The sequence below is a fragment of the Canis lupus genome, chromosome 9, assembly GCF_011100685.1.
Source record: "Canis lupus familiaris isolate Mischka breed German Shepherd chromosome 9, alternate assembly UU_Cfam_GSD_1.0, whole genome shotgun sequence".
NCBI classification, from domain to species: domain Eukaryota; kingdom Metazoa; phylum Chordata; class Mammalia; order Carnivora; family Canidae; genus Canis; species Canis lupus.
In genome coordinates, this window is record NC_049230.1 from 32918798 (window position 1) to 32944843 (window position 26046).

Sequence of the window (26046 nt, forward strand, 5' to 3'; positions counted from 1 at the left end):
ACATTGTCCCAATTGATATTAAGTCTCACTTGTGCCCTGGCCTTAGTAGATGAGGCTGGTGGTGAGCTGGAGGGTTTTGGCAAGAGAGGAAGTGGACACAGGGTGCTACACTTGGGTGGCTCCTCACCTGGGCAGTGATACTTCTTGTTTCTGCCAGGTGTTGCCAACCACCTGGAGTACCACCCGGTGTCTGACCCATGCTGCCCCTCCCACCGTTCTATGTAAAGGCAGACATCCTCATTTTTGCCCCTTGGCCCCTGGCGAGAATATGCAGCAGTCCACAGAACCTTGTTGCTCCCCACGTGGAATCTGGACTAATGGAGCTGTCCATAGCGCCTGGGGCTTCTTCTGCTCTGTCCACACCACCTCGGGGCATGGAGCAGCGGGGGCGGGGGGGGGGGGCAGGACTCCCACACACACTCTGCCTTGAGATTTCTCCCAACTGTTTTCTGTTCTCTCTGGAGTCCTGCTATTCTAATCTACTAAGAGTCCCCTCTCCACCTTTCGGAATGGAACTATATGGTTTGCTTGCTTATACCTTTGGTCATTCTTAAATCCATTGTTTCTATGAACTTGGGACAGGAAAAGTCAACATTGCAAGGTGTGTTCAGTCCACTGACCTGAACCTGGTGCCTTTTCTTGAGTTTCCCCGCCCCTCTCCCCAGGTCTCTCTCTCCCACCAAGACCCTGCCCCAACTCCAAACACCTGGCTCCACAACCAGGGGACTAGGGAAGCTACCAAACTGCCTTCCCGAGAGAAGAAACTCAGGAGCTGCTCGTCTTCCTGGTGTTCATTGGTTTTGCCCTGGTCGCCCTCGGATGTAACTTCTGGGTTCTAAAGTCAAGTCCAAAGCTCAAGCATGACCCACCCCTCCGGGTGTCCTTTGCCCCAGGTTAGAGCCCAGCATGGGTTTTGTAAAAATAGACTTTATTATAATAAAATTGTCTTTTTAAACAAATGCCCCCACCGTTCCACACCCCTGGAGACCAAGGAGGGAGTGGGGGGTTCAGCCAAACGATCTCCCACCATGGTGAAGGAAACATGCAGAGACACTCACCCAGCCACAGGGTTACAGGGGGTGGTGAGGGTAAGGGTGGAAAGCTCTCCACCCCACTCAGAACAGAGAATGTATGAAAATAGCTGCATAAATCCGCCCTCTTCCCCAGCCCCCAGACTCTGACGGGGACCAGAGGAAAATGATGCAAAAGAGAAGTTGAATCCGATGAGCAAAATAAGGCAAACCCCACTCTGGCTTTCTGCCCGCTGGCCCCAGGGCCTTTGGGAGTGGGGACACACGGGGGCCAGGAAGCCAGGCCGGCAGGGAGGGGCGGAGCACTGTGGAGCCCGACTGGCCCGCTTTGGCATGGCCTTTCTCCCTGGGCCGGTGTGGTGGAAGCGACGGGGGAGGCTGGGCTGAGGCACTGAGTATGTACATATATACAGGGGTCTGCCCCGCCTGCCCCACGGGGAGCTGGGGCTCCAGGGGATCCAGTGCAAACCTGCCTTCAGGGGAAGGAAGACTATGGGGATAGCCAGGGCCGTCAGGGCAGGAAGGACCCAGGAAGGGGCCAGCAGAGTGTGGTGGGAAACCAGGCGTGGGTGGCTGGACCAGGAGTCCCGGCTCCTAGGGTCCTGGCACGGTGACTGGGCTGCTCAGCAACCTTGACCAAGGTATGTCCTCGTTCGCGGCTCCGTTTCCCCTCCCGTTGGAGGAAGGTGCCCATCCAGAGGAGCCATCCTTGGGAATGCATCTAGCTCTGACCTTCACGAGTCTCTGATTCCCATCCAGGTGCCACAGTAACTCGGAAGAAGAGCATCCAGGGCCTTTCCCACCCGGTGATCTGGGAGCCTCGGAGTGAAGGGGGGGGCACTGCTTCTGTCTGTGGGACGCGCCACAGCATCACTCCTTTTTCCCAGAGCCCAGTTTCCTTAGGAGTTGCTTTCCCTTGGAGAGGAGACCCCACACCTTGTCTCTCGTGCCCTGTGACCCCCCCAGTTGAATCACGGGGAAGCGGCCAAGGCCAGGGGCACGGGGCCGACCTTGGGGCACCGGGGGCCCTTGTGTTACGCTGGCCCAGTCCTAGAATATGAGAGTAAAGGGGCAACGTCAGAGCCTGACTCCCTGCCCCCACCTGATTCCTCCACCCTCCGACCTCAGGTTCTTGTAATCCTCGGCATAACAGACCCATGGTCAAGAACCAGAGCCCCACCACCCCACCACTGCCCCCGCCCCACAACAGAGCTCAGAGGGGCGAATGCATGTGATGATGCTGTGGGAGCGCTGGGGACAGCCACAGAGTCCAGTTCTGCTTCCAGAACCTGGGCAAGCCCCTCCCCTTCTCTGGGTCTCTCTATAGGGAACTGGGCTGACAGAGCTCTGGAGTCCTTGGACCTCCCCCTTGGGATGGATGCCCCAAATTCCCCCCATGTCACCCCCTCACAGCAAAGGAAGAGCAAGGGCCAGAACCACATAGAGAGACAGCCATCCCCCCAAGGAAAGGCAGTTGTTGCACCACCTCACATGCTCGTCCTGCCCCACAAATGCAGTGCCCCAGCCCCTTCAGGGAATGGAGGCAGTGCCCACTCTGTGAGAAGAAGACTGGGACTCTTCCTTAAATGGCCTCTGAGAGGGCTGCAGGGGGCCTGGGCCACAAGGGCATCACTTAGCTCCCACCACAAGCTCTGGAGGCTGCCCTGCCACCCCTGCTAGCATTTCTTCCTTGTGAGTCTCCTCCTAGCTTCACTAGCAACCGTGAGTGGCTCCCCTTGCCCCAGGCCCACCCACACAATGCTGTTGGTGGCCTAAAGGACAGTGGTTGGGTGCACAGGAGAGCCACCAGGAAGCCTCCCTGCCCCTATTTCGCTTTCCCACATCCTCACCGTAACCTCCTATGCCTGGCACAGCCCAGTCAGGCCTTGGCAAGCCTACAGGTCTTGGTTCGCCACCACTGCTCCATACCCCTTCCTCAAGCCCCTCCCCCTCTTCACCACCAGAGCCTGGCCATCTCCTGGCCAAAGCCAGCCATGGAGCCTGGACCAGAGGCAGGGGAGCCGGGTGCCCAGCCTGGGGCCACAACACCCAAGGCCATGATGATGTGGCAAGGCCTTCCTCCAGGGGGGTCTGTCGGCACCCAGAGGTCTAGGCATCTACTGCTAACCAGTCAGGGCTGGTGGCCAACCAGGGAGTCCCCGGTTCTTCCCACTCCTTCCCAGGGCTCCTTCTATAATATCCCAGGAGGGAGGGGTTGCTGCGGGAACAAATGAAGGAAGTTTCTGAACCCCAGGGATGAATGGTTGGTGGTTATCTGCAGATTCCAGTTGTTTAAGTACCCCCCCATCCCGCCCACCTTTTATTCCCTCCAGCAGAGAAAATTGAGTATTAGAAGTAAAACCATGTATCTGATTCCCTCACAGGTTACAGTGCAGAGAACAAGGGTGGGGAGACTATTATTACTGGTGGCACTGCGGTATCATCCTTTTACCACCAATAATAATCACAATATTATAATACCATAGTCAAATAGTATCATAATATACTGATGAGTCATGCTATGGATGTCACCCAATATTCTATAAGCTGCAGGAGCTATAGAATATGGGGAGTCAGCTAATATGGGGCATTATGTGCTAAAATGACATGTATTCCTATAACAGCTGGCACTGCCCAGAGTAAAGGCAAGGGGAGGTGATGATCGTACACCCAGATCTGGCTCACAGAAAGAACTCCCTCCCCCATTCTGGGGAGGAAGAAAAGCCAGGTCAGCTCCAGCACTGAAGACAAAGGAACACTGTCTGATGATGGTGATGTAAGGAGCGGGGAGTCACATGAACAGAGGGGGCCAGTCCCCCCCACTTACACGTTGCTCTCTATATATATCTATCTCCATCTAGCACTGGACTCGTCTCCTCCTCGTTCTCTGAAGAACAGGGAACAAAGAGAGGAGATGGGTTATGGACTGACTCACATGCTCCCTGCTCAGTCACCAGGTCGCCCAGCTCACAGGAACTGAAACTTTGCACAGCCTTTGCCTTTGGAAACACTGCAGATGGAAGCCCACAGTTTCCCACTGGGGCCTGGCCTCTTCCTCCTCTCCCTGCCCTGGGGGGCTGGAACTCCACTGTATTCCACCCGCCCCAGGAGAAGCAGGTTCTAAAAACAAGGACCTGAGGAAGCAGAGCCTTGCTGGGCACCTGGGAGACAGAGAGACCCAACAGGGCAGGAGGTTCCCTGAAACCCAGGCTATGACTAGCTAGAGATGTGGAGGGTACAGGGGGCCTTTGCACAAGGTCCCCTTATCTACGTCATCCCCGGGGTGGGGGCAGCTGGGTCAGGTGGGTCAGGGATCAGGGTCCCAGCCATCACTGCTCTGCAGAGAGGGGCACATACCGGGAGGGAGCTGGCCCCGGCTGGGTCCTCCCTGGCAGTTCCTGCCTGGGCACAGTGCTCACCTGGATCATAGCCCGGCTGCTTCCTTCCCACAACACTGTCCCAGTCACCGCCGCCGCCACCACCACCGCCACCACCGCCACCACCCCGGCAGGGTACAGCCCCAGCTTACTGACCTGACTCTCAGCCTGGGGTGTCCCGGGCTCCCTGTCCTGGCCACCTGCCTCAGGCCCAGGGCCCTCCAGGAAGTTGGATGGAACCAGGCCCCTCCGTCCATTGAGCTCCCCCTGGGGAGGAGATGCTGGTGAGACTGGGACCAGGAAAGAGGCCTCAGCCCCGCCCCCTCAACCCTGCAGCCCCCCCGAGGGAAACAGCCTGAGGTCAGTACTACTGCCACAGCAGTGACTTGGTCCATCCTTCAGGCTTACTTCAGGAACCCTCACTCATCCCCGTCCCTGGCTCTAGTAAGGCCCTCCCTGAGAGGGCTGGTGAGGGGGGCATATATGGCACACCCCTGCCCCCATGTTCTCACATAGTAGAAACCGTCATCGTCCATGTCTCCGAACACAGTAATGACGTCCCCCGCCCGGAAGGGCAGCTCCGCCTGTGGAGAGCCCAAGAGGCAGGTGTCAGCCCTGGGGAGGCGCTGCCAGCACCCCATTGGGTGAGCTCTATTTGTGGGTCCTCACCTCCACGTCCATGTTGGGGGAGCTCTCCCGGGGGTTGTAATCAAATGCAGCCACCATGGTACGGGGAGATTTCAGGCTGGCAGAGGAGGTGTGCTGGGTGTGGCCTGCAGGGGAAGGGGGAGAGGGCCAGGGGCTCTCTCTGGACCCCCCACGCCCTACTGTCCTCCACACTGGAGGCCTGCTGACCACCTATTCACTACCCCTCCACTAGTGGCAGCCCCAGGGGGGAACCCAGGGGGCCACCCAGGCCCACCTCTTTCCCAATATCCCCAGCACAAGAATGGCCCCTCACCTGAACAGGGCTGGGCAGGGCTTTCCACCTCAGCTGTGGAGAGAAGGTGCAAGTGAGCCCGGCCCCTCACTCCCCTCCTCATCCCAGGCTGGGGGCCATGTGGGGCAGGCAGGATGCTCAGTCTCACACAAGGGAGGCAGGAGAAAGATGTTCAGAGAGAGGAGCCCAGCCCTTTGCATGTGGTAGTGAACTAAGACCCAGAAAAGGTAAAGGACTTGCTCCAGGCTGCACAGAATTTAGTCAGGTGCTTTCTGGAGCAGAGATCCTGGCAAACCACTCCCCGTCCCCATTAAAAGGAGGCTCCCCAGTGGAAAGAATGCAAGTGGATGAAGGCCTGCCCTAATTCCCTTTACCTGCTCAAAATCCCACTTGTGTCTCCCCAGAGAGCCAAGCGGTGCCCCCCACCCCCACTCATCCTCTCAGGCCCCAAGGGAGAAGGGGGTCTCACCCACCTTTCTTGGAACGACGGGGCTTGGGGGGAGGCCCAGCTGTGCGGGCTGTAGAGTACACAAAGGGACCATTCCCTGATCCAGAAAGGCAAGTATACGTAAGAGAGGAACTGAGGCAGGGGAGGGGAATAGGATAGTGACTCTGGAGTCTCTTCTTTGGGCTGTGCCTGGGTTCTTCTGCTCAGGTTTCTAAAGGGCATTCCTCTTCCAGCCCCAACCTCCAGGATCTAAACCACATGGTCCCTCCCCTCTGCCGCAGACCCCCATTCCACACGGCAAGCTCACTGCTGTGGCCACACTGGCCTAAGTCTCTGTGAGGCCACAGGCTCTGCTGAACTCCAGACAAATGAGGTTCCCCAGCCACCCTGGACATATGAATCGCTCAGGAGGGGCTGAGTTGGAGGTGGGGTGGTGGAAGGAAGGTAAGGGACAGCAGTGGCTCATACCTGAGCCTTCAATGAGAACATCTGGAGGCAGATAACCACGCTGGAGCAGCTGCTGTCTCTCCTTGGGGCTGTCCACAGCCACCTCGACCACCATGTTGCAGGGGATGTAGCCCATCCGGCCCTCACCTTCACCCCGGTAGAAGCCATCAGCATCTTTGTCCCCAAACACCTAAAGGCAAAGACCAGTTGTCTCAGGAGACCAGTGCAGCTCGTGCCCTGGGTCCCAGGCCCTGAGCCCCGCAGCACCACACTCAGGATTGCAGAAGAAAACTCTACAGTTTACAGGCCGTGAAATGGGAAATAGGGGGACACAGCCAAGGATAAGGATCAGAGGGAGGAGAGGAGATAGCCCTTTTCATATTATCGTCACTCACTGCACACCCATTCCCCCAGTCCACCCCAGACTAGATCCTCAGAGCAACAGCAAAAAAGCTTCAACAAATACTCAGACTTGAGTACAAACTGTAATGTTAACAGCAAGGGTTGTTATCATGCTGAGCCCTGTGCCAGGCAGTTGAAGTACTCTGTGTATCCTGAACCTAATCCTCAGCCATTCCGTGAGACAGACATGAACGTTATCCCCATTTTATCAATGAGGAAACTGAGGCCCAGAGCAGTTAGTTCCTCTCCCAAGGTTGCACAGCTCCCAGTGGCAGAGCCAGGATTTGACTCCACATCATTTGGCTCTAGAAGCTGTGTTCGCACCCAGGCAGGCTAGGATACCTCCAGTACAGCAAAGGAGAGAGGACGAGGGACCTAGCAGTAGGTAGTCACCTTTAGAATCTGGCCCTCCCGGAAGGGGAGCTCCTCTTCCCCAGCATCAGGGTTGGGTGACATTGACACAGGGTCATAGTCGAACAGAGCCACAAAGACCCTGACAGGCAGGTCCTGGTAAAGCAGCGCTTCTTCTGGGGGGCTCCTCAGAGGGGCTGCAGAGAGCAATGATGGTAAGCTCTGGCCAAAGCATCAGGTGAGGAGAGGCCCCTCAGCCTAGCCTGGGTCCCTTCGGGTGCTCACCCAAGTCAGTGGTGCTCGCCCTGGAGGCCTGGGCCCCTCTCCGCGGGGGGCCCCTCCGCCCAGAGCCATCCTGCCCTCTGGGCTCCCCAGTCTCTGTTGCCTGCAAAGAGAGGGCAACAGACAGCAGAAGTGACACACCATCCCACAGGTGGGCACCTGGGCAGGGGCAGGACCCCACGCACACTCCCCAGCTCTGCCCCGTTAGCGTAAGCAGCACAGCAGAGCAGAGGCACAACATTCCTCTCCTGGAGCCTTGACCCAAACTCACGGAGACATCGGACACCCCCATGGCGGGAGGAAGGTGGGAGACCCGGCTCTGGCCACCCTAGCAGATGAGTGCAGTAGAGGGGACTAAGGTTAGCTCCCAGAGCTGGCCGAGGAGCGTGGGAGAGGGGACCTCTTCTCAGGGTCCGTGTCCCGAAGACGTAACTAGCTAGGCAGAGGAAAGGGCCACCCCGCCCAAAGGCAGGGGGCTGGCTGGCAGCAATTGGCGACTAGCGATCACAGAATATTGTGCATCCATCCCAGTTCCGATCAGCAGAAGCAGCAAAGCAGTGGAATGTGGGTGGGAGGAGGTAGGAGAGGGAGCCCAGAGGCCCAGCCCCACCTCTGCGGATGGAGGCGGCAGCAGCGTGGAATGGGAGCGGCTGGTGGGCAGCAAGCAGAGCCACCAGGCGGCAGCAGGCAGGGGGCTGCCAGGGTAGGGGGTAGGCACGGACCCGCGAGGGTGGCTCCTTGGCTCTACCAGTTGCACTGCGGCCTCTCCGCTCTGGCTCCCCCTTCTCCCAGGCCGAAAGGCGTGGGGAGGGGTTGGGGCCTGAATGAGCCTTCAGAGGCCCCCTGGACCTCCCTATGGGGGCTGTGCCCCAGGCCTCCCCATCTCCGAGGTAGCAGGAGCTGGTGATGCCGATGCCCCCGCTGCCTGCCTCCGGCTCGTCCTCAGAATCATATTCGATGCTGATTTCCAAGCACTTGGGGGAGAGGCAGCTGGCCAGGTTAGATTCTGGGGCCCGGCCACGGGAGCATTTCCGGGAAGGGGGCGGCCGCCCTCTCCCACCAGCCTCTGGCAAGCCCTTGGTCCCCTCGCCCATGGGGGGGCTACCCCTCTCCCGTGTGGGGCCCGGTCGTCCAGAGGCCTGAGGCCCGCCGTTGCTGAGAAGTCGGCTGCAGTGTTCACGGGGGTCTGGGGACCGCCGGCGGTTTGGGGGCTTCTCAGGGGAGCCACTTCCTCTCCTCCGGCCACTTCCACCAGCAAGTCCAGGCACATCCTCCAGGCGGTCCCCAGCCCTGCAGGGCTCTGGAGACAAGGGACACGGGCCAGGTCCTCGAGGCTGACCACTGTCACAGCCGAGCCCTGGCACTGCCGGTGCAGGTGGGCCAGGGTCTTGGGAAGAACAGCCTGCTCCTGGCCTCTCCTCATCCTCCTCGTCCTCCTCCTCGTCTTCCTCGTCCTCCTCTTCCTCCTCCTCGGGGATGCTAAAAAGCTTCTTGCCGCAAAACTGCTGGAGGGGCAGCTCCAGGATCTGCTCCAAGATCTCCTCGTCACTGTCAGTCTCACAGAAGGGGTCGGGCTGGGGCTGGGGCTGGGAGGGAAGGGGGGCAGCAGGGAAGAAAGGTCCATGGGAAGAGGATAGAGCTGTGACCTTTGTCCTCAAACGAGGGCAGGGGTTGCAGGCAACCCCACAGCCCTCCCTCAGCTTCCTCCAAGAGGAAAGACCAGAAAGGGGGCTGGCCCAAAGTCCCATAGCATGTCTGGAGCACAGCCAGAGGAGGAATTACGGAACACGCCCAAGGAACAGGCTGCACAGATGTTGGATTTCGGGGGACAGGAGTGACAGGGAGCAGACCACGCCTGTACAGTGGAGAGGCCTTCCCACCCCTCCCTAGAAGCTCCCAGCAAGGATCTCAGATGGCCGGGGCTCTGCACATGGTGGGCTAGAGCAGGAGAAGGAGCAGAAGAGAGTTCTTCATTTTCTCCTTTCTTCCCAGGAGGGCAGAGGCCAGTCCTGAGCAACTTCCTATCAATTGCTTGGGACAGGGCCCAGGCCACACACCTAGAATGTTGCTGGCACTCAGTGGTGACTGGAGCAGCTGCTGGCACGTGGGGTAGAGGCCCCTGAAACCCGAGATCTAGGGCCCACCGGCCTCCCCTCCCCCCATTACCTTGGCCCCGTTCTCCCTGGTGCTGTGGCCAACAACCTGCTTCTGGAAAGAACAAGTCCTGGAACCCAGCTCCTCTTCCTCCTCCTCCTCCTCTTCTTCTTGAATGTCTGAGAGATCAGAGTTGCGGCCATGGTCCACAAGGGAGTTCATCAGACGGCCCCCAAGTTCTGATGTGTCCTCCCTCTGCAAGAGGTGAGACAAAGGAGGAGAGGAAAGGGTCGCAGGAGGCACTGGGGGGTCTGGGAGGGTCAGCCCCAATCGGAATGACCGAGGTCCCTTGGCAGAGGGAGGGAGGGTCATGTCCCAAATGGGAAGTGTGCACAGGTGGGAGCAGAGAAGTGGGGGGTGGGGGGAGGATAGCAGCCAAAAGGAAAAGAGAAATCCAGGAAGACAAAGTGACAAAGAAGCAGACACAGAGCACAGACCAGAGCAGAAAATAAATGGAGAGGACATCCGGATTTTGGCTGGCAGAGGCCCCAATTCTATAACATCCCAAACACATACCTCAGCCCTGGGCCTCAGCCCAGACCCTGGGTCTCCTCCACGGCAGGCCTCAGCACAGGGCACCCGCTGGGCCAGTGCTCCCTGGGCAGAGGAGGGTGCTGGGAGAGTCTCCTCCTTGGCCAGGGGCGAAACTGCAGGGTCAGGAGCTCTCTCGCCCATGGCTGGCTCGCTGGCCTTCCCATCCTCTGAGGCACCCAGCATAGCTGCCCCAGCCTCCTTCTGGAATGGTAGGCACTGAGGAACGGCCAAAGCCCTAGGCCTTTCTCCCAGCCTCCACCTGTTCCCCCTCCCCCTGGCAGATACCTGAGAGCAAGGTGCCAGGGGTTCCTCATGGGATCCTCTCGACATCTCTCCGGGAGGTGGACCCCCAAGGGGCTCTCGAGCTCCCCGGGGGTCAGGGCGCTGGAGGGGAGAAGTGGGGTCTCCAGGCCCTGGGGAAGCTGGAGCGAGGGGTGGCCTGGCCTCGGAGCCTGGTCGCGGTGAGGCGCAGGGGACGGTGGCTGGCAGGCTGGCTGCCACCAGGGCCGGGGGGACAGGCGCCGGAATGGAGTCGGCTGACTCGCCGTGGGGCGACATGGTGCGCACAGCCACCTCGCTGCACGCCTGCAGCTGCTGTAGCTGGGACAACTCCACCAGCACGCTGCCTGCCGTGGGCGAGGCCACCTCCATGATCTGCAGGGTGGAGGGAACGCAGGCTGGGGAAGGGAGGCTGCAGGGGCCACATGTCAGGACACGAGGGTGACAAAGGTGGTCAGCATCTGCCAGGCATTGCGTTAAGGCCTTGGCGTATCTCCTCTCACTTAATCCCCCTCTTACATGCGATCTGAACTGCACTCATTGCTACCAAAGCCCATGCCCTCAACCAGTCTGCTGGCTCCGTGGTGCCCAAATGCCAGGGACTGGGGAGACTAGGCCTCTGAGCATGGCAAGGAGAGCCCCCATCCTGTTCCTGGGGTACGGGAGGCAGAGTCCCCAGGCCATACCTTCTGCCCATCAGCATAGATGGCATAGCCTGTGACCCGGACGCCGTTGGAGGTGCCAGCAGCGTCGATTGTTACTGGTAGCCAGCTGATGATCAGGATTCCAGGGGAGGGTCCCGGCTCAATCTGCACATCCAGGGGGGCATCAGGCGGGCCTGAGGGGAGAAGGGCACAAGACCAGGGGATGCAGGACGCTCACCTCGAGATGGCAGTCTAGTTTGCGGTTCCCCCGTAACTCCCGTGGCCTGGCCTTCTGGGTGTTATGCACAAAGCCCAAGCCTGCATACCTGCCGGGAGTGTGGTGAACTGCAGAGTGGCAGCCCGCTGCTCTGGCCTCTCCCAGCCTGGTTCCCAGGACTCTCGAGGTGGGAGCTGAGCCTCTACTCGGGCCTGATAGAGAGTCCCAGGCCGCAGGTGGCAGAAGGTGGCCCAGTAGGTGCTGGGGCGGGCAGGGGGGCACTCTTCCCCATTGAGGTAGACGGCATGGGCCAAGTTGCTATTGCCGGGCACCCAGGTGATCTCGGCAGATGTGGCCGTCAGTCGATGGACCCGCAGCTGGCTAGGTACCACCCCGGCTCGGGTACCCAGCACCAAGCAACAGCGCAGAGGGTCGGAGCTGCCCTGGCTGGTCAGGGCCTGCACAGAAACACGGAGGGGCCCGGCCCGCAGGTCCAGGTTCTCAAGCACAGCCTTGGGGGGCACCCCTGGCCCCAGGGCCTGACGCAGCTCCCCATTCACGCAGATATGGTAGCCACATAGTTCCACACGCTCGGGAGGCGGCTCCCAGGCCAGGACCACACTGTGGGCCAGCTGCCTGAGGACCACCAGACCACGGGGGTGAGGCACGGCAGGGGGCCCGCCCAGGCCCTCAGGCTGGGGGCTCAGACTGAGCTCGGCCCCCTCGGCCTCGTCCTCAGGTCTGGGCTGGCTGCGGCCCCCGCTGCTCTGGCCTCCGCTACTGCTGCCACCCCCACCTCCGCTCAGGAGACTGAGTTCAGGGCCCGAGCTGTGGGACAGATCGGCCAGCTCCGGAGGGAGGGAGGTAAGGAGGTCATCGTCGGACACACGCTCTACAAAGTTGGAAGGGACCAGGCCCCTTCGGCCATCCATGAGCTCCCCTGGCAGAGGGAGGGCGGGGGAGGGGGAGACAGAGAGGAGGTAGAGAAAAACCGGTCCAATAAATGCATTTGAGCCAAGGTTAGAGCATGATCTTAAGCATTTGATGCAAATCAACATTTATCTGTGAGTAGTTTTAAAACGCAAGAGCAGTCGATGTGTTGCAGGAGGGAGTTATTGCTAATATTCACTGGGACGATAACAACACTGCGGTGATAGAGGCCAGCGCTTCTTAAATCTTAGTGTGCCTATGAATCGCCTGGAGATTCGTTAAAATGCAGATTCTAACTTAGTGAGGTCTGGGTGGGGCTGCAAGTCTGCATTTCTAACAAGTTCCTAGGTGAGGCTAAGCTCTGCCAGGCTGCCAGAGAACGTCCATGTTCTGAGGAGATGAGTGCCGAAGCGTGGCTAGGCAAAATGTTATGATGTCTACAACTCACTTTTACCTCATTTTTCTTTTTTAACCTACAGACGGAAAAAGCAAATACGACAAAAAGTTAACAACCTCTGAATCTAGGTGGTGAGGATAGGAGTGTTAACTGTTACTACGCTTTCGTGTTTCTGCACATTCGAAAACTTTCATACTGCGAAGGCCTGAGGAGTAGGGGACAGGGGCACCCTTCAACCTCCCTTAGTGGAAAACCGACATCCTCGGCGGGAGAGGAAAGCACCGCCCGGTCAGGGGAAAGGAAAGTAATTTGGTCCGGCAGCCTGAGCACATCAATATAAGACTGACGCTAAGGTATGTGACGGGAAAGAGAGGAGCCGTCGCAGACCCACACCACCTGTAACAGCTGGCGCTGGAGCTCTGGCCACAGCCAGGGCCACGTTTCCCAAGTTGGAGCCACAGACTGCAGTCCCCCATCTGGGACCAGACATATATGAAGCAGCCACTTAGCTAAATGTGATGAGGGACATGGCATCATGGGCCCTGTTGTCTCCAGGCCTTTAAATCTATCCCAGATGGGGCAGTTCAAATTCTAATAATCTGAGGTTAATATTTGTGGTTTGGCTGTCCTCTCCCCACCCCAAGAAAAGGTGTTGGCTCTGGGTTTTTGGTTTGTTTGTTTCATTTAAAGTCATTTTTCTGGGAAATACTTAACCCCACTTCTGTTATCCAGACCTCTGGGGACTTGAGCCTCCCTCAAGTTCATGAGTTCACCCTCATTCATAGCAGCTACTCAAAGACCAGGCACAGGGCCTGTGGAGGGCACACTGAGCGGGCTCTGAAGACCCAGCCTTACAAGCCCAAAGCTTTGGATGTTATAGATTCAGATCTAACCTCTTTCCTAAATCCCCGCCCGTGGTTATAGTTTCACCCTGCCTTGCCTACACTCCAACCCTGTCTCGGCACCACATCACTCCCCCTGCTGTCTGGCCAGGACCCCCTAAGGAGTCTTCCAAGACTGTTTCTGCTGCAGGCCCTGCCCTGTTGCCCAGTCTCAGGAACGGGGCACTACTCAGTTGCCTGAGCTCCCCATGGACACTGGAGGGCTGCCCTGAAGCCTCTGCCCTTCCTGGGCCCTGGCACCTGCTGACTATCTACTAACACCCTTTCCTGGGCTCCGGGCCCTCATTTCGCCACACCTGACTGAAGCCCAGCATCAGACCCAAGCTGCATGCCCAACTTCCATGTCACTAAGTGTTAAGCACCGTCATGCTCCATCTGGCAGCACAAAAGCAAATTTCTTGGGGCAGATCTGTGGTCAGACCAGCTTCCCCCTCTCCTACATGGGCTGCCAGGTCTCTGCCTGCCCTTTAGCTAAGTCTGAAAAGTTCTGGTGGGCTGAGCTAGTTGAGGGAGGGTATGGGTAGTTGGAGGTCTTTGGGAAGATGAGCTTGAAAGCGGAGGGATGGACAGATTAACTCTGCTACCTTCCTACCTTCAAAAAACCCATCCTCATCCATGTTGCCATAGATGTAGATGTACTCGCCCGCAGTAAGAGGAAGCTCTGCCTCTGGATTCTCATTGGGGCCCTCAAACGGGTTGTAGCTGTTGAAAGAGGTGCAGAGGAGGAAGAGTACAGTGACCTATATCCTACCTCCGTGTCCCGTCTCCTCTCTTCCACTGTACTAGGCCCTTACGGATACTTGCTCATCCTCAATAGCCAAGTAGAGCACTCACTGCACCCACCTGGCCCAATAAGGCTGAGACGACGTGTCCAACTGGGATCCCTGCCATTCCCACTACCTCTTCTTCACCTGGTCCCTTCTTCCCATATACCTGAAACATTAGGGAAATGGGAAGCGGGGGAAGGGGCCCACCTATAGCGCGCTAAGAAGACCTGGATCCTGGCTCCTCCCCGGGCGCCCTCTGGTGCTGCTGGGAGCAGGGAGACACTGTCCACCTCCAGCTCCTCCACCTCACTGGCCGTGTCCACCTGTGGGCAAACAGAAGTTCAGGACCCAGGGCCAATGGCAAAGCAGGCAGGTTTCCAGGATGAGCCAGAGGATGCACTGCTTTGAGACTAGAGAGAGCACATGCCAGACAGCGCCAGCAGCAATGACCCCTGATGATTTCTACATCAGCACCCAAGCCCGCGGGTCCCGGCAGAGCCCGGCTGCTCTGGCAAAGGGGAGTGAGAATAACCTGCATCTCTCCTGAGCCCTGGCCTCTACTGCACCAGCCCAGTAAAAAAACCGCTCTCCTCATCAGAGAAGCAGCCAACCACACTCGTGTGCAGTGGGCGACCAGGGGCAGTTTGTCTCCTTAAGGGGGAAACACAGAAAAGCACTCCAGATGGGAAGAGCTGGAAGCAAGGAGAAGGAGGTGCGGGGAAGTCCCCAGAAGAAGGCTCTGGGGCTGGGGGGGACAGGGCAGCCCGTCCACACCGCCAAACCCAGCACCGTCATTCTAGCCCACAAGGGGGCAGTAGAGGCCGGGGCTGGGTTCTATTGCTTTCCAAAACCTTGGACAGCAGGGCTGCGCCTGACCTGTCGCTTCCACAAAGGGGTATGGGAGGTGGAGACAGGGACAAGGTGATCAAGCAATGGTAACGAAAATAGCTGCCACATGTTAAGCATCTACCATGTGCCCTGCAGTAGTCCTCTTCCTTCTATTTTTTCACGTAATCCTCACGACATTACAAGGCAGGTTTTATTAGCTCCAAATCCAGACAAGGAAACCAAAGCCCAGATAAGGTCAGAGACTCGCCTAAGACAGAGCTGGGATCTGAATCCTAGAACCTGTGTTCCTTCTCACACAACCATCTGCTTCGGCTACAGACACTAGCACGAACAGTCTTTTTATAGGGATCCTAGTGCCGAAGTGTCTCCCTCCATCCAGCTCAGACTCTGGGGCCTCTCTGAGCCCCCAAGGGGTGGGGCTGGGCAGCCCCAAAGTAGGATCTGCAGGGAAGCCCTGGAGGGTGGGACAGGCTCCACCTGAGCTCCTCACCCATAAAGGAATCCACAGGCCTTCTCTCCCAGGGCCTGGTTCCACTTCCCAACTTGGGACCCACATGGACCAGCAGCCACCCAACTCCTGGGGACCCCAGAGGAGGATAGGGCCACTCCACACCTTCCCCAGGCCCCCGCCCCACCACTGACCTCCGGCGTGGGGCATGACTTGGGGCTGTTGTGGATGGATTCAGAGCGAGAGGAGTTGGAGAGGGACTCTGCTTTCTTGGCTGTCCTTCGAGGGACTCCAGTAACAGTGGCGTGGGTAGGCTCAGAAGACTTTGGAGTGCAGCGCCCTGGGGAGCCCGGAGGGACGTCGAGATCTAAAGAGAAGATGGCACGTGGGGTCTGTGGCCTGAGAAGGGACGAGGGAGCAAGGGTGGGGCTGCTCAGATATGAGGGTCAGGCCCTCCATAGGCACGTTTCCTTCTTAGAGGAAACATTTGAGGGAACTTACTAAGTAGAGGTGGAAGTGATTTACATATATTATATCACACAATTCTCAGAGCAGCTCGATAAAGTGCACTGAATTATTCTCGTCTTACAGCTTAGGAAACCAGAGCCCGCAGAGGTTTAGCAGCATGCTCAGAATCACCTGGACTGTTATGTGAGAGGGGCTGGGGCTCCCAGAACTGCCTGATGCCTGGCCCAGCTCTTCATAAGCCCATACTACCAGCTGCTGATTCCTAGGGCCCAGCTTCTTAGCCATGACCACAGAGTCTTGCTGGAGGAGAGGACCAGTGGCCAAGATGCCTGGTCAGACTCCAGGAGAGCCACTCCTGTGAGCTCATTTCTCCCCCAGTGGAGTCTTGGTTCTAGCCAGGCCTGGCTCTAACTTGCTGTGTGACTTTGGATGAGTTGCTAGCCTTCTCTGATTCTGAATGCTCCGCTCTATACAAAAGCCCCAGACTAATATCATTGGGGTCCACCTTACCTTTGGGGCCAGACCCCCGGCAGGGCTGGGGAGTGGAGCAGCAGCAGGGGGGTGGGGGGTGGTCTCCAAGGGTACTGTAGCCCAGAGCAGAGGTGAGTAGATCCAAGGGGCCAGGGTGCAGGCGGAAGGCCTGGAGCTCCTGTGCCAGGAGGCTGAAGCGCTCTGTTTGGCTGCGGCATTGTTCCTCCAGCTCTCGAACCCGGACCTGGGCCAAGACTTCCCATAAGCCACCAGGCCCAGCAAAGCTGCCCAGTCCCATTCGGTGCCACGTCCACATAGGAGGAGGCCACACTGGGCTTCAGCTCGTTATCTGCCCAGCCCTAGGCCTGGGCACCAGCTCTCAGCCTAGCTGCCCCACTGCCTTAATAGTGTCTGAGCTGGAGGTGAAGTACCAGCCCTGTGGGGGCCCCACCTCCCACTCAGCACACCCCCACACTCCAGGCAGTGGCACTTCCTGCTTCCAGCAGCTTCTAGGCCAAAAGGAATGGCGCCCACTCCTAGCTCCACTGCCAGGACCTCCTCAGGAGTTTCCTTGGCTCTGCTGCTTGTCACCCTCCCACAGTCAGTGACCCAAATCCCTACCCTCAACAGAGATCCCACACAGGAACTAGGGACATCTTTGTGGCAGGAAGGAGCCAATTCTCAAAGAATTCTTCTCAGGTATCAGGAGAGAACCAACATTTGGGGCCTCTCCCCTGGCCAATATCAAGAGGATCATCCATTAGGCCACTAATGAACTTCCTCATGGTCTGAGCGGCAAGGATTTAGAGGAGGGATGGCCCTGTGTCTGCCATGCATGACTGGGTTGAGGAGGTGGCCCACAGGTCCTTTAAGAATCCCAGCCCATCTACGCATTCTCGGGTCTGCTACCGGTCATACCCTCCTCTGTCGGCCATGAGGACTGGGGCCACTTGGACCCAAGGAGGGAGACACAGCTCAGCCAGCCTGGAGAGGTGGAGGGGAGGGGATGGCCCAGGGAGGTGGGGGGTAGGGGGACAGGAGGCTGTACCTGCATGGAATCCAGAGTCGACTGTGGCAGGAAAGGAAAGCACAGAGGACAGGTTAGAACCATTCACCCTGTGGGGTCATTGTGCAGAGAGGGAGGGAGGGAGGGAGGGAGAGAGGGCCCAAGTGGACACTACCTGGTCGGCTCCCTGGACTGACTGGGCAGTTCCTAAATGGAAGGATATTTCAGGGTGAAGGCAGCCTCTGGGGGTGGGTGGCAGTGGGAGACTGCTGCCACCAGACCCAGGAGCCCCTGCCCAGCTGTGCCCTTGCCCAAGGAGGCCAATGGTGGAGGGGATTCCCTAGGCTCTGGAGCATTTTAGGGCCCTTCCTGCAACCCCACACCCCCCACAGCCACCAAGTCCATTCCAGCTCTCTCTGAACTTCCCTGCCTTCCCCCCAAGACCGGTCTCCCTCCCAGGACCCTACCTCCAGCAGCTGCACAGCCCCTTCATGTTCCCTCTTGGCTTCTGCTTGGGCCTACAGGGAGGAGGAGGCAAAATGTCAGAGGCAAAGGATGAGGAACAGGGAGGGGGTGGAGGGAGATGGACAAGAGGAGGGGCAAGAGGGAGGAAGGAAGGGCAGAGGGAAGGGAAGGGTCAGGGAGACAAAGAAGGAAGGGCAGCTGAGAAGGGGGAGGCTGAGGGCTCTCCCCTCCCACCAAACTCTCGCCCCAGAACCATACCTTAGGTCAGAAGGTAACGGTGTCAAGGAGAGGCAGGTGTGACACTGCTTCTCTCATTCTGAGACATCTACCCTCTGGGCTTCCCTCCCACCTCCTGGGAGGCTCCTTCTCAGCCTCCCTCACCTGCTCCCTGCCCTCTGCTCTTTCTGAATGTGCTGCAGGGCACAGGGCTGGGCCCGCTTTACACTCTTCGCTCTCTCCCAAGGGGTCCCATCTAGTCACACAACTGAACACATCTAGTCACACTCTGAAACATCCCTCTCTCTCTGACCAACTTCCCCACGACTCCAGACCTGTAGATCCAACTATCTATGGACATGTCCACTTGTATGGTTAACACACAATCCAAACGTAGCCAGAATCGAACTCAGGACCCAGGGCTCCCTAATTCTCATATCCGTTGCCCCTTCATCCTTCACCTCTCGGAGAGTGGAGAGCCCCGCTGTCCCTCAGGTTTACTCAGCAAATGGCCAAAAGGAGCAGGAACTCTACTTGAATCCTATGAAGTCTTCTGAGTGCTATCTCCAAAATGTATTTCAAATCTTTGCCTTGGTTTCCACCTGCACTGCCTGCATCCCATCCAGACGGACATCATCTGCACCACCCCCAACACAGCAGCATTAACACCTGACCCCCTGTCTCCCTTACCCCTCCCCCCACCCCACCCCTGCGGCCTTGCTGCTCCAGTCACCTTCTGAAAGAATGAATCAGATCATGCTTCCCCCCCGCTCCCCCCCCCCCCCCCCCCCCCCCCCCCGCTTGGGACCGTCCAACAGCTTCCAGCTGCTCAGAGAACAGAATATCCAAACTTCTTTAAGCCCAACAAGATCTGGCTCTCGCCCGTTCCTGCTATTCTGTACAGCCTGCTGTATTCTAGCCACGCTGGTCTAGACCTCACTGCCACAGGGCATTTGCACTTGAGTTTCCCACTTGGCGTACTCTTCAGCTGTCTCCTTCTCACTCTTAAGGTGCTAGAGGCCTTCCTTGCCAACCTCTCTAAAGTGGCCCCTTGCCCCATCCCACTCACTCGGTCACATCACCCTGCCACTTCCCCCACTGGGCCCCTAAGTGGCTGGGGTCCTCTCACTCGAACATCTGCTTATTTGCTGATTGGTCTGGGACCTGATCTTTCCGCACCACTGTCCCCCAGTGCCTGGCACAGAATCTGGCATTCAGTGGGTGCTCAGTAAATGCTCATCGGATGAGTGGATGACTGAGGCTCCCGTGGCCCACCACCCTTACCTCACCCCTGCGCCCACCTGCTGCAGCCTCCGGACCTCCTCCTGCTTCTCCTGCAGGCTGAGCCGAGCCTGCTCATGCTCCACCTCCAGCTGCTGCCTCCGCTGGGCCACCTCCCGCATATGCTAAAACACAAGACCCTGAGTCAAGGCCAGGGCCCCGCTCTTCCGTTTCTGTGGATCTAATATGGGGGGGGCCTCAGACCCCATGTGTTCCAGATACCCTCTGTTAAAAAGGAGACTGAGGCCAAAGAAGGGCAGGGGTTGGCGGCGCCAGGACTGGACCTCAGACCCCAGTGCCCCACATAGAGCACATTCTACAGACTCACTTTCTCCTTGTGCCAGGGACAGAGGCCCTCCCCCCACCTCCACAGTCTCCTCACCTTCAGCACCTGCTCCAGGCTCTCCAGCTTGCTCTGCAGGCCCTGGCTCTTGCGAAGGGCCGAGTCCCTCTCCTGTGTCACCCCCAGGAGCTGGCCCCTCAGCTCTGCATTCTCCCACTCCACCTGGAGAGCGGGAGCCGCAGGGAGCTAGGTGTGTCAGCCTTGTCCCAGCAGCTCCCTCACCAGGGGGACAGTACCCTTCATACCCTAGCCCGTTCAGGGGGTAGAGTTAGCCCCTCGCCCAGGAACCAGGGCCCCAGCAGAAGCCCAGGCCCCACGGCACATGGGCAGCGCTGCTACCTGCTGCTTTTCTGTGGCCCTCCCACTGAGCCGAGAGTTCTCCTCCACGAGGCGGGCATTCTCATTCTGGGCTTCTCTCAGCTGCAGTTCCTGAGAGACCAGGGGAGCTCTGGAGAGGGGACCCAGCACCCACACTCCTCTTCTTCCCACACGAGGACCTGGCCCTCTCAGACAAGGCCTTCCTCCCCCAACCTGGACCCTGCGCCAGGCAGGGCAGGAGAGCCCTGAAGGAAAGGTGAGGTGAGGGCAGAGCTGAGAGGGAGCCCACCACATGGCTGGCCTTGGGGAGGCCCTGGGGGGGAGCTCACCAGCTCCTCACATCGCCTCTGCTTTTTCCGGGCTTCCTGTTCCAGGCTCTCGCATTTCTTTCGCTTCTTGCTGAGCTCCGACTCCTGTGGGGTCAGAACCAAGGGCTCCTCATGTGGGAAGGCGAACCTTTCCACAACTGGTGGCCTGAAACCCTCACCCTGGAACTTACCAGCTGCTGCACCCTCTGCTGTTTCTCTGGCTCCCCTAGGCCAGCAGGTGGGTTTTCCACATCCTCCTGGGGTGTGGCCTGGAAATGCCCAGGGATGGGGGCTGGCACCGGAGAGCAGGGCCCCAGGGCAGCCTGCCCCCACCACACCCCCAGCCCAGCCTGTGTGTCTCAGTCTCCCACCCCCTCTCAGTCAGCAAAGCAATCCCTGCCTAAGAAGGGGGTGGTGGTGCAGCCTGCCCACATCTCCAACTGATGTGGAAGTGCAGAGGCTGCTCCCCTGTGTCCTCCAGACATACTGCTTGGAGATCCTGAGACCCATGTGTGCCCTGGGAGTTGGGTCCCTTATCCAGGCCAAAGCTTTCCGTTTTTAGCTCCCAACAGCAGCCCTGCTCTGCACTAAATAACCGTCCTGGGTGTCCTTCAGTGACTGGCAGAGAACGAGGAGACTGCCGGGGCCCCTCGGGCTGTGGTGCTCCCAGAGCTAGGAATTCTGGATCATCCAAACCCGGGCATTGCCTAGAGCAGTGCAAGCCCGGCCACTCTCCTCCTAGCTTCCCCCGGGCCCACCCCGTCGCACTTCAGACTTCTCCGTGCAAACTGCGGAGGGGGGCAGCCCTTGATGGGAGTGCATCTCCCTCCCTGGGCCTGGCAGAGGGGCAAAATCTGAGCCAGAAGCGCCCCACGCCCGCCCGGAGGCCTAGGTCGCTAGGGGGTCCCTTCTCCCACCCCTCTTGCCAGAAGGAGGCGAACCGAGGTGCCGCCCAAGTAGAGAGGATGGAGAGGAGCCGGACCTCTAAGTCCTGGCGGCCCGGAGTGGGGTTCCCCCACGACAGCCCCCGCGACAGAAGCTGCCTGAGCCCAGCGCCCAGCGAGGGTCGCCCGTACCTGGAGCCGAGGCGGAGGCACCGCCGCCCCCGGGGCGGGTGGGGGCCGCGGCCGGGCCTGGCGGACCCGGTGGGCGCTGCAGGGGGCGTCCCCGCGCTCGGGCGGCGGCGGGAGGCGGCGGCGCGGGCTGGGCCCCGGGCGGCTGCCAGGGCAACCGGGGATTTGCGGCCGGGCGGTACCACTGGCAGCGCGGCGGGGGCGGCGGGGCGCGGCCCGCGGAGGGCGGACCCCAGCGGCCGGGGTCGACGTGGCGCAGGTCCCGGCGACCCTCCCCTCCGCGCTCGGAGCGCGCCGCCAGCAGCCGGGCCGCGGGGCTCCGAGCGCCGTGCGGGGGACGATCCCGGGGCGCCCCGCCCCCCCGCACGCGCCCGGACGCGCGCCCTCGCGCCCCAGCTCACCTCTCCCGGGGCCCCGGGGGCGGGCGCCCCTGCTCGGGCCGGGGCGGCGGGGCCCGGGGGCCGGGGCGGCGGGGGCGGCTCCTGCTGGTTGCGCAGGGCGATCTGCCTCTGCAGCCGCAGCACCTCCCGCTGGGACTCGCGTAGCAGCCGGTCGAAGTCCCGCACGTGGAGCCACTGGGGGCCCTCCTGGGGTTGGGGGCCAGGGAGGGGCGTCAGGCCGAGCCTCCGTTCGCCCCGCGCCATCCCCGGCCGAGCCCGCCCTGCACCTTGCAGGAGGGGCTCGGACGCGCGGGAACGCGCCCCCCTCGCCTGCATCCATGCCTGGTCATAGGTGCATGCGGATGCAGCCACATGCTTCCGCGAGCCCGTGTGCAGACGGTCACAGCTAACTCATCTACTGGGCACTCACGGTGTGCCCGGCACCGTGCTAAATGCCTTGCGACCATCGCTTCACACAATTGCGAGATATGTGTGGCTTCATACAGCCAGACCCGCTGGCATACAGCCCGAAGGCCTGAGCACAGAAATTCCCAGGCCTGGGACTCGGGGCTCCACCCCCTTCGGTTCAGGCTCCTTCTCCCCGCTCCCACCTGGGCCGTTGCCAGGGGAACCTACTCCCCAGCAGCTTCTACCTTCCCGCTTCATTTGCATCTCATCAACATCTCGTCTGCATCCCACAAGCCAGGCAGGCGGCCCCGTACAGGGCTGCTCAGGAAGGGGTGTCCGGACCTCGCACCTTGCCAACCAGCGTGAGCCTGGCCTGCAGCTCCCTGCACTCCCGCTGCAAGGCAGCGATCTCCTTGTCCTTAGCCAGCAGGGCGCTGGCTGTCTCACTGAGGTCCCGGGCTCGCTGATGGGCCAGGGCCTTCCGGCACAACTCCAGGCTGGCCCCAGGACGGGGCACAGGGGCACTCACCTGGCCAGAGGAGGGGCAAGGCCAAGGGTCATCTGAGGGCTGGGGCACGTCTCCCACTCCTCAGCTCCTCTCAATGGAGGGGGTAGGATGAAAACCCGCCTCCTGTTTCTACCCTGTATTGGGGGTTCTAGGTGACCACTAGACTTACTCGACCCCACCCCAGCAATTCTCAGGCAGAACTGAGAGGGTTAACTCCATATCCTAGTTTAGGATGCAGCAAATTCAGGGCTGCCACTGTCATGGGTCTTCATCCCTGCCCCCACCAGCTCTGCACCCAGAGATGAGCTCAGCGGGAGGCTGCAGCCAGCACCAGCACGTGGTAATCCAGAAACCTGCTCCCTGCCTGTTCAGGAACTCCCCGCCCAGCCCTTCCCTCCCTCCTGTAACCCCAGAAACCCTCAGCCTCCTGGCCCAGACGGCACTTGCCCTTCCTACACCCTGGGCCTTGGGCTCCTGCTTTCCTGGGTGTTAGGAGTCCATGACTCCTAAGCCCCACTCCCTCACACCTGGCCTGGCTCCCTTGTCCCTGGTCACCCAGCCTCCATCCAGCAGCCTCCTGTCCTCACCACCTTCAGGTTAGTCTCCTGCAGCTTGCGGGCCCTCTCCTCCAGGCGTTTGGCAATGACCGCCAACTCGGCATTCTTCCGCTTCAGCCTCCGCACCTTCTCCTCTGTCTCAGGGAAGCTGCTCTTCCTCTGACAAGGGGTCAGCCAGAATTGGGGCATGTGGGGAGCACCCCACAGACCCAATCCTAACTGGCTGGGTTTTGGGTTAGAGGTTAGAGCCCGGGGCTCGCAGTGGGGTCCTTGGCCACCCTAGATAGGGGTTCACCTTCTCTGGGTCTTGGGATCATATCACTTCCAGGTAGCCCCCACTTGGAGGGATCATATATGGGACGAGGAGGACGCTGAGGCACAGGCCTGGGGCATCTGAGTCTGCCTTCCCCCAGTTCCAACCAGGACTCGGGACTTGCTTTCCAAGCCTCACCAGCATCTGATTTTCCTCCTTAAGGATGTCACAGCGCTGCTGCAGCTCCCCCAGGGCCCTCAGCAGCTCCAGATTGGGCCTGTCCCCAAAGCCCATGTTCAGCTGGCCCTGGCGTGAGAAAGGATGGGGCACAGCACCTCAGGAATACACCCTCCCTGGCCAAAGCCCTCCATATGGAAACATCCTGCCCACCAGTGGTCTAAGGAGACATGGAGACGAGAGGGTTCTCCCCCGTGTCCCAGGCCTTCAGAGACGAACGAGCATAGGAGGCCCAGAAGGGGCCCACACTGGCCTCTCCCAGCCTTGGGACCCTCTCTGCTAGTACCCAATTCTTTCCGTCTCTGCCCATCTCTTCCTGGGAAATGCAAGCTCCAGGTCCCAGCCCCACCCCTCCCGGTTCCTTATGTTCCCTGTGTCCCCCTTCCTTCCCCAAAGCCCTGGTCCCTCCATCTTCCATAGGTGGCCACTCACACCTACCCCAACCTTGTCCTACCTGTCTCAGCCCAGCACTGAGCCCCCTCCCCTGAATCCCCTTCCTCTGAATTCTGATTCCACCATACACCTCCACAATCCCCACCACCCCCAGGATCCTCCAGCCCTCAAGGACAGAGACTCTTGGAGGAGGAGACACAGACAGACCATCAGAGAGAAAATCACCAAGGGAAGGGGTAGGGGCAGGGCCAGATGTAGCAGACAGGCAGAGTCAGGACAGACATATGGCAAAAAATGGAGCCACTGAGATTCCTGCCCCGAGAAGGCATGGCACACAGTCACAGAGAAGGACCCCCAGACAGAGGCCAGGAGAGGAGAGGCTGGTAGTGGGGTTGCATATTGTGCCCAGGCTGGAGGGTATCATGACAGGCCCCACCACGTAGACCCCAGCCCTCCCAGCTCCCTTACCTTAGGGAGAGCCTCCACCTCCTCATCCTCTAGCCTCGGGCAGCTGGGTCTGGAGCTCGCTGCTTGATGCCTCAGGTTGGGCAGCCCAGTTTTGGTTCCTTCGGGCTCAACGCCCCCCATAGTCGCGAGGCTCTGGGCTCCCTCTGGCTCGGAGCTCTCTTCGGGCCTCGGCTCTCCAACCTGCAGAGCTGCCTGAGTATCAGCAAAGCTTGGGGTCGCGCCTCCAGGTCCCCTCCCCTGGCCTGGAGTCCAGCTCTGCCAAGCAGGCAGGGCCCATGGCTCCATGGCTCTGGGGTCCCCCAGCCGTGGGAGGGGTGTCAGTTGCTCCATGATACTGCCAAGGGGCCACAGGACCTGGGCCAGGGGACATCACCCAGACAAGTGGAGGGGCTGGCGAGGGTCATGCCAGGCCAGACCCTCTCCTCTCTGAGCTCTTGGCTTCACCGAGGCTCCATCCAAGGTTGGCCGATCTTCCTCACCCACAAAGGAGGCTGCAGGAGTCAGAGCTGCCAGAGCCGAAGCTAAGGGTATGCGAGCTATGTCTGCTCGTGGCTGTGTGTGTGCGCGCAAGTGTGTGGAGGAGCGAGGGTGTCCCCGTGGGGGCAGGGAGGATGTGCAGAGGCCACCAACAGCAGCGCCTGGGTGAAGGTCTGCGTGTGTCTCTAGCTCTGTCTGTTCGGGGCAGCGCTGCCTGGTGTGTGTTTGGAGGAGGGATGCCCCCACTTGTGTGTGTTGGGGGTAGTGGTTCTGCGTGTCCCTGTCTGTGCCTGTTTCAGAGTTGCCAGTTGTTTCTCTCTGTGTGTGGGTGTCTGTGTTGCAGGGCTGTGGCAGTGTGTGATGCTGTCACTGGTTGTATCCAAGCAGCTCAGTGTTGTGCGGCTGTGTGCATCAGTGTCATTGTATGTCCGTCAGCATCTGCGAGTCTGGCCATCCATCTCGACCCTCAGCCTGGTTAGGGTGTGCAGGAGCTGCTGGGGGTCATCCTCAGCTGTCGGCAGTGGTCCTTTATCTCCTGCCCTCCTCTCTGCTGCTTCTCTCGTGCTTGCTGGGCGGTCGGCAGGTCCTAAGGAGGCCTGGGTCGGTGGGCTGCTTGCCTCATAGTCTCTGTCCCTGCCGGCCTCAGCTCTGGGGACTGCAGGGGTCCCCTACAGTCCAGGAGCCCCGAGATGGGCGCAGAGGAGGGCTGAGCCTCAGAATGGGGGGGGGGGGGAGCAGAGAAGAGCCAGCCCTCCCCTCCCCCTTGCCGTCTTCTCCACCCACCAATAGGAAGTCGGCTGCTGGTTTCTATGGTGATGGCGCTGGACTGGTGGGCTGGACTGGCAGGCAGGGTCGGGACAGAGGGAAAAGCTGCTTCCTCACGGGATCCCAGCCCAGTACTCCTGACATGTGGCCTCTCGGCCCTCGACCCCACATGCCCCTATACCTTCCTTGTACAGAAGCGAGGGGGCTGCAGACGGTCCTCCCCACATCGGCCCCCGCCCGAGACCAGTAGAG

The 26046-nt window shown here is 59.8% G+C and overlaps 1 protein-coding gene across 7 annotated transcripts; it reads right to left on the bottom strand.

Moving 5' to 3' along the window:
* Positions 1-907: 907 nt before the first annotated feature.
* Positions 908-25743, bottom strand: TSPOAP1 (TSPO associated protein 1). Of its 7 annotated transcripts, XM_038547879.1 has the most exons (32): positions 24553-25743; positions 23653-23760; positions 23232-23360; positions 22486-22665; positions 21750-21935; positions 20467-20544; positions 20297-20380; positions 19989-20078; positions 19689-19811; positions 19327-19431; positions 17812-17862; positions 17387-17407; positions 16378-16582; positions 15594-15766; positions 14310-14425; positions 13928-14037; positions 11216-12046; positions 10932-11083; positions 10252-10620; positions 9949-10167; positions 9445-9627; positions 8001-8864; positions 7282-7381; positions 7039-7193; positions 6265-6433; positions 5822-5893; positions 5370-5402; positions 5078-5181; positions 4921-4992; positions 4565-4675; positions 3859-3918; positions 1942-2081 (listed from the first exon to the last, which is right to left on the bottom strand). In XM_038547879.1, the coding sequence occupies exons 1-31, from the start codon at positions 24880-24882 to the stop codon at positions 3889-3891; spliced, it is 5553 nt and encodes a 1850-aa protein (XP_038403807.1). In that variant the 5' UTR covers positions 24883-25743; the 3' UTR covers positions 1942-2081; positions 3859-3888. The 7 variants fall into 7 exon arrangements, with proteins under 7 accessions (XP_038403804.1, XP_038403805.1, XP_038403803.1 ...); XM_038547876.1 differs by lacking the exon at positions 3859-3918 and having other exon boundaries at positions 908-2081; positions 23235-23360; XM_038547877.1 differs by lacking the exon at positions 3859-3918 and having other exon boundaries at positions 908-2081; positions 9949-10164.
* Positions 25744-26046: the final 303 nt, after the last annotated feature.

Coding starts and splice junctions, on each gene's coding strand:
- TSPOAP1 (XM_038547875.1), bottom strand. CDS start 24,882: ATGGAGCAACTGACACCCCTCCCACGGCTGGGGGACCCCAGAGCCATG. Junction 23,761..24,552: donor AGGTGGAGGCTCTCCCTAAG/GTAAGGGAGCTG, acceptor TTCTCACGCCAG/GGCCAGCTGAACATGGGCTT. Junction 20,545..21,749: donor CCCCCGGGGCCCCGGGAGAG/GTGAGCTGGGGC, acceptor GGGCATTTCCAG/GCCACACCCCAGGAGGATGT.